Raw genomic sequence first — 13,545 nt, 5'->3', positions numbered from 1 at the left:
TGCAGAGGACTCCCAGCAGTGGACAGAGACATGTGAGGGGTGGGTGCCTATCACTCCCAGCAGTGGACAGAGATATGGGGGTGGGTGCAGAGGACTCCCAGCAGTGGACAGAGACATGTGAGGGGTGGGTGCCTATCACTCCCAGCAGTGGACAGAGACATGGGGGTGGGTGCAGAGGACTCCCAGCAGTGGACAGAGACATGTGAGGGGTGGGTGCCTATCACTCCCAGCAGTGGACAGAGACATGGGGGTGGGTGCAGAGGACTCTCAGCAGTGGACAGAGACATGTGAGGGGTGGGTGCCTATCACTCCCAGCAGTGGACAGAGACATGGGGGTGGGTGCAGAGGACTCCCAGCAGTGGACAGAGACATGTGAGGGGTGGGTGCCTATCACTCCCAGCAGTGGACAGAGACATGGGGGTGGGTGCAGAGGACTCTCAGCAGTGGACAGAGACATGTGAGGGGTGGGTGCCTATCACTCCCAGCAGTGGACAGAGACATGGGGGTGGGTGCAGAGGACTCCCAGCAGTGGACAGAGGCATGGGGGTGGGTGCATCATCCACAGATGACCACAACTCCATGGGTGTATGAACGTATCCCCAATGTGCGACTATGTTGAGAGTGCCATAACAACACATCACTGACTGCAGTATCCCACTCCCATGAGGATAGATGTCCTTCCCCCACTGCATGACACACCACATGTGTGTGTGATGACAAATGACACATGCATACCCACCCCTGGCGGATGCAGCACAATACACACACTGAGATCATGCCACAAGACTGTATAGTCATGTGAAGGCCTACTAAACTAAGACAGCCAAAGGGAACACACACTGTCACGCACATACCAGGACTGATAGGATTGTACAGGTGCTGGGACAGCCACCAAGTTGTTGTCTCCCATGAAAGGAATAGGGTGGAGTTCCCACAGATACAATGCCCACAATTGTGAGTCAGGTGCCCAAATACCCTGCAGAACAAGTACCATATGTGTGCTAGGCTGGGAGTACACACATGCATAGTGCGTAAAAGGGACAATGTCTACATGAAGGCATTGCAACATACTCTATACACAAGTACAGTGACTAGCAAGGATGGCACAGACGATGCAGCCGGAGACATTGCTGAGCAGGCATGGCCATAGTTGAAGGGATCTGTCACCCACCAAGGAAATGTAGACACAGGTCAGCACAACAATTGTGCTGGTACTGTTGTTAAGGGGAGTGCTAAAGAAGATTGAAGATGGTAGTGTAGTCCTTTTGGGTTACAGAGTACGAACAGACAGAGTTTAGAAGTGATTAATTGACTTCATTTCTTTGTTTTTTTTAAAAATCAAGCTCTATTGTGAATTACACAAATAAACGCTGTAGACAACACAAGACTACATTAAAACTGACAGGGTATTAAAGAAGAAATGTCGACTGTTGTCCAGGAATATAGGCGGTCTTTTTCACCATGAAGACAACTCTGCACTATGCACTAAGTTTAATTCTGGAGCAGTTTGATTTGACTTGTTTGTAACGGACGTGGTACACTATATTGGTTGCCAGAAAAGGATAAACCTTTGAGCACTTACCACATAAGAGGCGTTCCAAGCAGGGGCTTGCAGAGTTTAAGCTCAGTGATAGAGTGATATTGTCAATCCGTGTGCTTAGAGCAACTAGTACTATTTAATAGCAATGAAGAGTGTATGGCTAGTCCCATCTTGTTTCTGAGGATTCCTTCTCTCCTGTGGACTGAATTCGTATATGATGCTCAGGTCTAGTTAGGGTAGGGAGATGTATATAATTAGAAATTTCACCAGCATTGTCTTTTTATCACCAGTTGTATAATTACTTTCTGGATGTGGTTGATGCTTATTGATCCTTCAGACAACTACAATTTAACTTACGAATGCAATGAAAGAGTGGAACTATAAAATAACTACAAGCTTTAATACAAAGTGTCTAATTGGAAGGTTCCCCTATGACTCTATTCCTCAGCATATACACCACATCGGTTTTGTGAAAAGCGTGCATCTATTACACCTTGTTGACTGCCTACATTTCAACAAAATAGCTGTGTATGTGTGGATTGTGAACCACTATCATGCCCAAGTAGCTGAATCTGAGGAAATAAGATTAACATAAATCCTTGACCCCAAACCTGGACCCGCCTGAGCGAGTCCTGAACCCCCAAGTGGTGCCTTACCAGTCCTTTACCCTTGGTTGTATTGCTGAAGGTGCCAGATGGCCATTTTCCAAAACTGAGGACTTTTGGCCAAAAACTGCTCAGAGAACAGGAGGAAACCGCGACCAACCTGTTCTGATCTCTGCCCGAGGTGCAATGCAGGTCGGATTGACTTTGTGGTTTCTCCCGCTACATAGTTCTCTGCAGCAGAAAATCCGATTTAGCAGTCCTTTGCCAAAGAGGTATCCAACCTTGTGGAACTGCCTTTGTCTACAGCCCTCTGCCTTGTCCCGCTGGAGATTTTCAACTCCCATTTCAAGGACTAAGTCCGAGCATAAAAAGCACTGCGGCTTCAACCCAAGGCAATCCGGCAAGGACACCTCCTGCAGCCTTGCCCTGCGTAACTTTACGTTCTCAGAAAGTCAGCACTGACTCGGCCCAATCTAGTCCTTGTATCCCAACCGCACTCCATCGCGATCAGCCATATTTATCGGCTTTGACTCAGTCTCGCACGGCTATATGTCTGAGATTGGCACTTCGGTCTTTTAGCTGCTGATTTTTGCTAAAAACTTGAAAAATTAATAACTCTAGTTCAACTAGTTTTACTTTTGTCGTTTTGGTGTCAAATAATTTGTTAAAAGGTACTCTTTTTTCTAAATTCTTTAGGATTTTTCTTGTGGTGTGTTTTCACTTTATTACTGTTTGTGTGCTGCATACGTACTTTGCGCATTGCTTCTAAGTTAAGCCTGACTTTTCTGTGCAAGGCTACCTGAGGATAAAGCAAATGTTAATTTAGTGACTTTTATAGTTCACCCTGACAAGGATTGGCTGTTGATAAAATGTTAATTTATTAATTTGAGCTGTAGTTATTTATGTAAATATACAATGTGAGCCCGCCATGAAAAGGATGACAGAGACGCAACAAAGGGGGCCCAAACAGGGCCCTCTGCCACTCCTGGGCATGGGAGATTAATGCGAGGGGCAAATGTAGTGCACCCCGGGTTTGCACCCCCAGTTGCTGCACGGTGTGGCATGTATACCACATCTAGCAGGAAGGGGCAGTTGACGCTCTGAGAATGGAGGTCTGCATGTCAGGCTCTTCAATGGGCCTGACAGACCGCCGCTTTAGACTGATGCAGCACCATGGCTTTTGTGGTCCTACAGCGGCGGTGTATGGCACCATCCACTGTAGGACTGCCAAAGTCGTAATAAGACCCTGAGAAAACATAGAAAACTGCTGTAATCTTAGAATTACAGAAAACAAATACTAGTGCTTAGTTGGGGCATGATCTGTCCCTCAGCTTTAGGCGGATTGGTGGCGTATGTAGTTGCAGAGCTGCAGCAGCACTATTTTACCCCGTTAGACAGTGGTAAGTCGTTGATGTCACAGAGACCTTCCAGGTAAGTACTGCCTTAGTTTGGAAATGTAACAACATTTGCTGACATATCTCAAATAAACAACAGAAAATAGCATACAAAAAGCAACACAACACTAGAATTAAAATATAAAAGAGCAGAAAGCAGTCAAAAGAGAACTCAATACAAAAAGCACAAGAAAATACAATAGTGCAATGTAAGGATTGCAGCACAAAGACCTAGCAGAACAAAAAAGCAGCGGAACACATCCCCACCACAACAAAATGCTACAAAACAAATTTAAACAAAGCTATTGTCACCTATTAACACTTCCAGAATTATGCTTTCATAATATAGTGGTGAAAGGTGTTTAGAGCAAGTACTGTCTTAACTTACCACTAAGGCAATGTAATCGTGCAATCAGAAATGTTTTGTGATTTGGCTCACACCCCTTAATCTCTACATTGAAGAAAGATTGTGTGAAGCATTTGTTCTGGACACAGTTATCACAACCAGTATTCCCCAGTGTGAAGTGAAAGTAATGCTGCTGATGCTGTTTGCTTCCTGTATAGTGCCAGACAAACCTGAGATGGAAACAAATGAAGTAAAGATCAAGAATAAAACAATCAAGTGGAAGAAACTGTCTGACTGTAACGGAGTGATTCAAGGTTACCAGGTATTATCCCTTCTTTGTGGGTTCAGCTGTTATTTATTTTCTTCTTTCTTTCTTTTGGTTTTTCTTTCTCTTTCTCTCCTTCTTTGTTCATTTCTATCTTTTACTCTCTGTCTTTCTTTCTTACCCTTTCTTTCTTTGTTAATCCTTCGGGTGGTCTTTTTTTTAAATTAATTTTCTTTTTTTCATATTGTAAGCTCAGTGTAATGTGTTTTTGTGGGTGCTTTTCTGGGTCTAGGAGATGTAAAGGTCTTGGATGAAATGAGAAAAATGCATAATAAACGCTGGTAGCCGGCTCAAATAAACTGTGGTGGCGTGGGAGGGAGAGCGTGGGAGGGGGAGGGAGATCGGGGAGGGGGAGGGAGATCGGGGAGGGGGAGAGCAGGAGGGGGAGTGCGGGGATTGCAGGGGAAAGAGCGTGGGTTAGAAATAATAGATTTTTTTCAAAAGCATACCTTTAGCCACCGGCCACCTCCAGCATCGCATCACCTTCGCCGCCTCTCCTCTTCTTGGGTCCCAGCACCACCTGGAACAGACTCCAATCCAATCGGATTGGTCTGAGCGGGCTGAAAAGACACCCAGGTCAAATCAGGGAGCCTGTCGAGGTTTCTCCAGCCCTGCTGCTCAATGCCGCTAGGCTGGAGAAAACCTTTGTGCACATGTGTGCTTTGGTCGGCCCGAGACAGCTGCCAAACACACATGAGCACTTAGGGAGTGGAGTGCACGTAGTACTCCTCCCACCTCCCATGCCTAGGCCCCGCCCCTCCCTACATCACTGGCTAAGAGCCAGAAAATATCAAATAAAACGATGCAAGAACATCATTATATTTTACATTTGCTCGCTCTGAGCCAGGTAGTGGGGCAATGTTCCTCTGCCATTGCGGAGGAGTCGCCGCTGATAATATAGAAGGGCTTGTTTCTAGCAGAGTTAACTGCACTAGATTAATTAGATTCATTTTCACTGAATGTTTTGGGCACCCCAAGAGGTTCAGCACTGATACAGCTTGGGATTTAATATCTTCCAATGTTAGTCTCCTCCTTTCCTATTTTATTAATGAGATTAGAACGCAGATTTAGGTAAAATACTCACCTGACACGGACTATGACCGCAGCCCAGTGCACACCTTCACGCTGCATAACACACAGCACAGCTGGAGACGCTAGTGGTGCTGTTCATGTGTCGTTGCCTCAGTTTGGTTCAGTTTCAGTCTTTGTTGCTACAAATAATAGACTTCCATTTTTTCCAGGAAGATTACTTTTTATTCTTCTTTGTTTAACATATTGGTAAACGAATGACATTTAATTTTTATGTATCAGTTTCATTCCTCTTTGGTGGTTACCTCTATGTATTTCATATAGCAAGTACCCCTCATTTGGTGGATGTATTAACTAGAGAAGATAATTAAATGCATTCTACTTGAGGCTATAAAGGTACTTCGCTCCAGTTGTCAGCTAATCACATATCCAAACACAAAAACGGAATATAAGCAATGCGTCTGCTGTGGTACAAAGGGCCAGATGTACGAACATTCCCATGTGCGAGTCGCAAATTACGTCGCATTGCGACTCGCAAAAATGAATGTACAACAGTGTCTCAGACACTGTTTGCGATTTCCAATGGGGTTGCAGATTGCATGCCTCATTAATATTCATGAGGCAGTTGCAATTTGCGACCCCATTGGGAATGGCTAGCACTCCCAGGGATGGTGGCCTGCTCGGGTCAGCAGACCACCCTATCTTAAAATGTCTCCTTAAAGGAAAACTGGATGCATTTAAAAAAGAAAAATGAAACTTTTCTGTTTCATTTTTTAAGGACAGGTAGTGGTCCCTGGGGCCACTGCCTGCTATTAAAAAACTATTTTCGCATTAATTCATAAAGGGGAAGAGGTCCCCTGGTGACCCCTTCCCTTTTGCGAGTGGCTTACCACACATTTTCAGAGGGTGGTAAACTGCAAGTTGATAATAAGTTACAGACTCGCAAAATATGGTTTGTACATGGGGCTGACCAACGTTGCACTTGCAAACGGGCCAAATTCCCGTTTGCGACAGCAAAAAACGGTTCTACATCTGCCCCAAAGACACATCTGTTCTAGGTTTTACTTCTGCTGCTACTGGATAACGTGGCCTGCTTTGGACCGCATTCACCAGTAGAAACGGAGTAAATGTACTAACATGGCTGAGCACCAATGGAATTAGCCGCTCCTGTTCAGCTCCGCCATCGCCCGCCCTTCTTTTGCCAAATTCTACTGATCAGCTGGTAAATTTTGCTCCGAAAAGCCCTCTCCTAGTGCTTAGATAGCCCAAGGTGGCAGGTTTTATTTGCAAGTTCAGCAGTCCAGGCTGATCTCTCTAGGGGACTGTTTGGTAGGTGACAGCCAGTGTATGGGTCATAGAGAATATGGAACGCACAGAAAGAGGGGTGCACCTTCTGCACGTGACATAGAGTTCCTGTAGGACTACTGCCTCTGTTGAGGGTCCTGTGGACATGCACTCACTCGTGGTTGCAGTGGGCCTAGTTATTCAACAGGAAGATTTTTGAAGAAACACACTGCTACATAATGTTGCAAAAATTAAGAAACTCACAGCAAGGAACAGGACCGAGAAGAGAAGGAGCAACCCAGCAGCTAAACTCTACAGAATGCCAAAAGTGTTCCAGAACCTGCAGCCACATTCCTAGGTAGATACAGAGTGCAGGGAAGTAAAATGGTGAACAGTAATACATACCACAATGTCATCCTTCCTATAATCCAAAAGGTAAGTATTAAAGGATAAACAGCAACACATAGGCAGTAAACTTTACAGGAAATGTTACCTCATGATTGATGCGAGTCCTACCTTCCTGAGGAGCATTCTCATTGTTAATAATCATCGAATCTTCCTGTTCAACTAGCAATGAAGTGGTCATAGAGTCAGCTAAAGTTTCAGGTGATGCTGCTAAAGGCGGTACTGCAGATGCCAGAAACATTTCCAACGACATTTTCTGAACAATCGGTCTGTATCAACTTTGATTTCTCATTGGTGATCACTACTGTAGGCAACATCGAATCATCAGAGTCAATTTTAGTATCTTCCAAAGCCAAACATGAATGTCTCAAAATGTTCTCCTATTTGCAAGTAATATGCACACACTGCCCTTCACCACACTCTCCCTTGCAGCAATACAGAGGCTTTTGTGACCCTACTGCGTGTGCAGGCAAAGTAAATTTAGACTCATCTTTAGTCACTTTATATGTTATTTTAATGGGTACCCAGCCACCAACACAATGCTCTATAGCCTTTGCTTTTTTCCTCGTTTCAAAATAGACTCTCCATTTCTAGTTTTTTTTAATACTCTAGCAAGCAATTTATCTTTATTGATTTTATAATGAAATCCAAAGTCTGACCCAATAGAACCTTCAATCATTCAGGTAATAATTTGGTTTTGGGTCCTGTGCTTCTTAATTTGAAAGGTGAAACATCTGTTACAGAGTGTGAGAGGTGATTTAAGTCCATTTTGCTTAAGATAACAGTAAACATCAAGTACAGCTGACAAAGCAATCTGAATGCTCTTCTTCAAAAAATGATTATTTCTTTCCACAAGACCATTTGAGGATGGACTGTAGAACGCAACCCGAGTCTCAAGCGTACTCGCTCAGACTGTTTGAGAAGACTGGGATTGCAGATTTCAGTACTTACAGATGTGCAAGAGGTCATCTATGGATTCAAGAGACACCTTTAGAGACTTGATTCTGATAAGAATATACAACACATAGGATTAAGACACTTGACCGTTTCAATTGGTAAACGACTGGGAACATTAGAGTGTTGATTTTATCTGGGACGGAATTAAAACTGGCACTGAGACAAATTCATAGGACTTCCACTGTTTTACAAAGCCCTGAGGAAGTCGTGGTGTATGCTCACAAAAATGACAAAACACGTGTTGGCTAAAAAAGACAGAAGAGGCTGGAAGGCCAAATAAAAATATCATTAGAAGACAGATTATGTTCTTCTGATTTAATTCTATGTAATGCTACATTGAATAGAGTGTGTGCTGGGGGCTAGAAAGTGCCACATGTAGTGCTCCTTGATCACGTTAATTGGGGAGTTGGTTAAATTTCCCTACCTCTTGCAGCACCACAATCATATAAAAGTTTGGCTAAATATTGTATGGGACTATACAGAAAGCGCCAGAGCCCTAATCAATCAGCCCTCACGAGACGCGGTGTCTTGCCATTTCACTGGGCTATATTCGAACTTGAAATAAAACGATTTTGAATACTATATATAAGCGGACAGCAAATTATAGCAGTTCTGGTTGATGAGACACTTACATAGCGGACTTGGGATCAAGTTACGCCTTAACTATTAATATTGGAAGATTTGGAGCTTGTTCTTATCCTGGAAAATTTTCGACCTTTAAAGAATAATATAGTTGGATTTAACACGGATATATGCCCGTAATGAGAAACGCATTTGAGAAACTTGAGCCCTGAGGAAGCCGTAGGTTATCCCTACCACGGCGAAACGCGTTGGCGTAAGGGATTGGAATTTGATGACTTTAAAGAAGAGAACAACAAGAGCCCAATTGGGTTTTGTTGAATTTTGTTTCTTATATACTTAATTGGATTATAGAAGTTGTGTGCTCCAAGAAACATTGTTAAAGTATTATTTCAGTTTCACTTCAATTATAATTTTTGAGGTTAAAATAACTCCCATAAAAGACACAATATTAAAACAACATCACATCATTAAAACATATTTGCACCAGCAGTGTCATAAATTAGTGAGGCGCATTTTTAATCAAATAATCTATCATCGTCCATTGTGGCAACCAATTAACTTTTCTAAAATACACATAACATAATAGTGATAGACATCACAATTTTACAATATATGCAAAGGACAAAATCAGAAGTAAAATTATTCATAGCTACAATGATATTATGAATAAAATTAATTATGCCTACACAAATATGCTGTGATGGGAGCAACAACGGGTAGTTCTGCACTGTTTAAAATATAAAATTCTAAGCAACGGAATCAGATAACTCTTCCTTGCTTTTTAATAGAAATTCCTAATATAATGCGCAAAGTGGGCTGAGCAGACTGTTGTTCACATGGACAGAGCTGAAGATGATCTATCCAATGAATAGCTTTTGGAAACCTAACTTAAAAATGAACAATGCCTAAAGTAAAACGTGTCAGCAAAAACCTGTGTTGTGGACTTTCTATGAAAGAGAGATATGGCTCCATATACTCTGAAGTTGATAATATGGAATAAGCTCTGACAAATGGCCCGGGGAATTCTGTACAAGCTCTGACGTCACTCCGTAGTTTATAAAAAGGATCTTAACTGTGCCTTTGATGGAATAAGTAAATGTTCCTGGATCATAAAATAGCTATGGCTTGTCCAAATTAGAGCAAAGTGTTTTGAGGTGATTTAGCTATGGTACCTTGTCGGCATTATCAAATCGCAAGCAGAAGTCAGAAATCACCTAATCACATCTGGTTTCAGCCATGACCATATAGAAAGCCACAGCATAAAGGGAGCTAAATGTTACGTAGTACTCAGAATAAGTGACCAAAGCTCTAAGGGCCATATGTACACATTTTAGGAATCACAAATATCTAATTGCCATTTTCTGTGAATCGCATTTAGGAAATGAAACCTCCGAGCACTCAAATATCCATGTTGAAAAAGTTCCAAAAAATAGAATCATCAGTTGATAAGACACTCCAAATATTTCATCCACTGTTTATTCGTCAGGACAGCAGTTCAATACAAGCGCAGCCGACACGTGTTTCGTAAAGTCATATCAGACTCACAACTTCTTCAGGGATGCAAATCAAAAGCCATATAATATATATAAGTACTCCACTCTAGGAGTATGGCAATCTAACAATACAGTTCAATTACAGTGGAAACACCTTCAACACTCCCAAGTCCCAGAAATGTGGTGTAAAGTAAAGATGACACAGACCCCTCCAAGGACATGAATGAGTCACCCAAAAGAGTGTAATATGTCCAAATGGCAGGCAAGATATCCGCATGCCAAATGTATTCTCATTTAGTACCAAATTAACATAACATTTATTGCCCAAAATGATGTCTTATAGGCCCCAAGTAAAGAAACCAGAAATCAAAAGTGATGTGACTCAAGTGGATTCCACGTCATACCTGAAATAGCAATTCTTAGCGCTCCTTCAAGTCCACAAAAAAGAAGAAATATATATCCAGCCAATCCGGTCTCCAGTAAATGAACCCTTATACACTCTGTAATGATACAATGAACGTAATAAATGTCACCCTAATAATTCCATATTAGTGTCTTCAAAAACGAGTTATCCATAATGGCAACTCACCCTCATTTGCTTAAGAAGTTCCCAAGTTTCTTCCTTCTTATTTCATTCCACTTAAGTAAATCAGCAAATAATTCTCAAGAAAAATCTAAGAAACCAGTATATAAATAATACTTATCACCTTGGCCATTATCTTATTTTAGCGCACATATATCAAATACATTCAATTCAGCGTACTCCATTGGGTACGAGTTGTCATTTACATAATCTCACCAAAAACGTAACTCTGTTTCCACGTGGATTTCCTCCGGTCCGGTCTTAACATAGGCTAAGAGAGATTATTATGAACCATCCGTTATTATCCACTTTCTGCACTATATCTGTTATCATTAATAAAAACTAAGTCCCTCAATCACTCACCTAGGAAGTGGCAGAATCGCACACACCGAACCTGCCTCTGTATTACTCCTCACTGTAACAAAAGCTCTCCAAATTTCCATACAAAATCTTCGTTCAAACTGGTGGCGTCCACACCGGGCGCCATCTTGGAGTGGCTTTTTATGTGCAACAAAAGTATTGAATCGTGTACGATCGGAATCCTGCGCGAAGTGTAGGACTTTCGGCATTAATAGAGATAAGAACGGTGGGAAGGTGAATATTGCCCGTTCCAAGATGGCGTATACTTTTGTGCCACATAAAAAGCCACTCCAAGATGGCGCCCGGTGTGGACGCCACCAGTTTGAACGAAGATTGGAGTTACCGTGGGGGAGTGAGTAGGCTGGAGGCTGCGAGTTTAATTAACAGTATTGAATAGTGGATTTGGTGACTTATGGTGCGCTTTTGATACTTTTTACAGGGCACGTACTCGTGTTCCGATTTTGTATGGAAATTTGGAGAGCTTTTGTTACGGTGAGGAGTAATACAGAGGCAGGTTCGGTGTGTGCAATTCTGCCACTTCCTAGGTGAGTGATTGAGGGACTTAGTTTTTATTAATGATAACAGAGATAGTGCAGAAAGTGGATAATAACGGATGGTTCATAATAATCTCTCTTAGCCTATGTTAAGACCAGACCGGAGGAAATCCACGTGGAAACAGAGTTACGTTTTTGGTGAGATTATGTAAATGACAACTCGTACCCAATGGAGTACGCTGAATGTATTTGATATATGTGCGCTAAAATAAGATAATGGCCAAGGTGATAAGTATTATTTATATACTGGTTTCTTAGATTTTTCTTGAAAATTATTTGCTGATTTACTTAAGTGGAATGAAATAAGAAGGAAGAAACTTGGGAACTTCTTAAGCAAATGAGGGTGAGTTGCCATTATGGATAACTCGTTTTTGAAGACACTAATATGGAATTATTAGGGGGACATTTATTACGTTCATTGTATCATTACAGAGTGTATAAGGGTTCATTTACTGGAGACCGGATTGGCTGGATATATATTTCTTCTTTTTTGTGGACTTGAAGGAGCGCTAAGAATTGCTATTTCAGGTATGACGTGGAATCCACTTGAGTCACATCACTTTTAATTTCTGGTTTCTTTACTTGGGGCCTATAAGACATCATTATGGGCAATAAATGTTATGTTAATTTGGCACTAAATGAGAATACATTTGGCATGCGGATATCTTGCCTGCCATTTGGACATATTACACTCTTTTTGGTGACTCATTCAAGTCCTTGGCGGGGTCTGTGTCATCTTTACTTTACACCACATTTCTGGGACTTGGGAGTGTTGAAGGTGTTTCCACTGTAATTGAACTGTTTTGTTAGATTGCCATACTCCTAGAGTGGAGTACTTATATATATATAGTATATGGCTTTTGATTTGCAGCCCTGAAGAAGTTGTGAGTCTGATATGACTTTACGAAACACGTGTAGGCTGCGCTTGTATTGAACTGCTGTCCTGACGAATAAACAGTGGATGAAATATTTGGAGTGTCTTATCAACTGATGATTCTATTTATTGGAACTTTTTCAACATGGATATTTGAGTGCTTGGAGGTTTTTGAGTATAGTTTTGGACCAACTTGGTTGTCCTATTGGGGTTGTGGGAACCAATCCCTTCCTCCTGAGCACCAAATTTTTGGACTTGGACATTGTTGACTGTTTGACCTACATCTGCTGAGCGCTTGAAATAACTGTTTTCCCAATTTGTAGAATGCATTTAGGAAAATGCTATTCCTAATGTTTAAAAGACATTGGTTTCATTTAGCGATTCCTAATGGGGTCGCAAACAGACCTACCTCATGAATATTAATGAGGTGGGGTTGCAGTTTGCGACCCATTAGGAATTGCAGCCATCACATGGATGGTGTTTTGCTAGGGTCCTTAAAGGGATGCATTTCAAACAATAAAATTAAATCTCTAATTTTTTAGGAGAAGGCAGTGGCACGTTGAACCACTGCTTTTTCTTGAAAAATATTTGTTCCAACATTAACAACTGGGAAGGGGTCCTGTGGGACCCTTTCCCATTTGCCAATGGTTACCACCACCCATGAGGTGTTGGTAAAAAATGAATGTTTTTGACCATAATTCGGTTGCAAAACATTCATACATACCACTGTGATTTGGTATTTGAAAGGCACACCCTAAATACTCCCCTTCCAGATACCGAATTACTAAACGCAAATTACGATTTGGTAACAGGTTGCCGAATCGCAATTCATGTTTTGCACATATCAAAAAGTATTTTTGAGATTGGAAATGGCCTGTTTCTGTGAATTGGGCCGCTTCCAACTGCAAAAGTGCTTTTTTAAATATGGCCCTAAGTGTCTACATAGGTAGAGCAGCCAGAAGTAACAGACAACAACCTTTTTTAAAAATCCTTTTCTGCCTTTAGAATGTCTAAAATATCTGTAAAACCCAGTTACCTGCACCGTAAGTAGCCACTGATACTAATAATATTGTGTAAATTCTCAGGGAACCATCCTTATAATTCTGAACACAATATGTAGCATGGTATAACAAGGCTCAATTCGCACAAGTATATAGAAAATCATCAAGAATTCATACGTTTTATTAATAAGCGCCACAACATAAATATCTATA

The 13,545-nt window shown here is 41.7% G+C and overlaps 1 protein-coding gene across 2 annotated transcripts in view; it reads left to right on the top strand.

Moving 5' to 3' along the window:
• The window catches only part of LOC146863792 (receptor-type tyrosine-protein phosphatase kappa-like), a 1,244,093-nt gene that overhangs the window by 816,267 nt on the left and 414,281 nt on the right, over nucleotides 1-13,545 (top strand). For both annotated transcript variants that reach the window (XM_085628087.1, XM_085628078.1), the window contains one exon: nucleotides 4,104-4,207. In XM_085628087.1, the coding sequence (XP_085484213.1) occupies nucleotides 4,104-4,207 (104 nt within the window). The remainder of the gene's footprint in view (nucleotides 1-4,103; nucleotides 4,208-13,545) is intronic.

Source organism: Triturus cristatus, chromosome 2_1 (assembly GCF_964204655.1).
Source record: "Triturus cristatus chromosome 2_1, aTriCri1.1, whole genome shotgun sequence".
In the NCBI taxonomy this organism is placed as follows: Eukaryota; Metazoa; Chordata; class Amphibia; order Caudata; family Salamandridae; genus Triturus; species Triturus cristatus.
The sequence above is the reverse complement of the archived record's forward strand: the minus strand, read 5'-3'. Positions and strand labels throughout refer to the sequence as shown.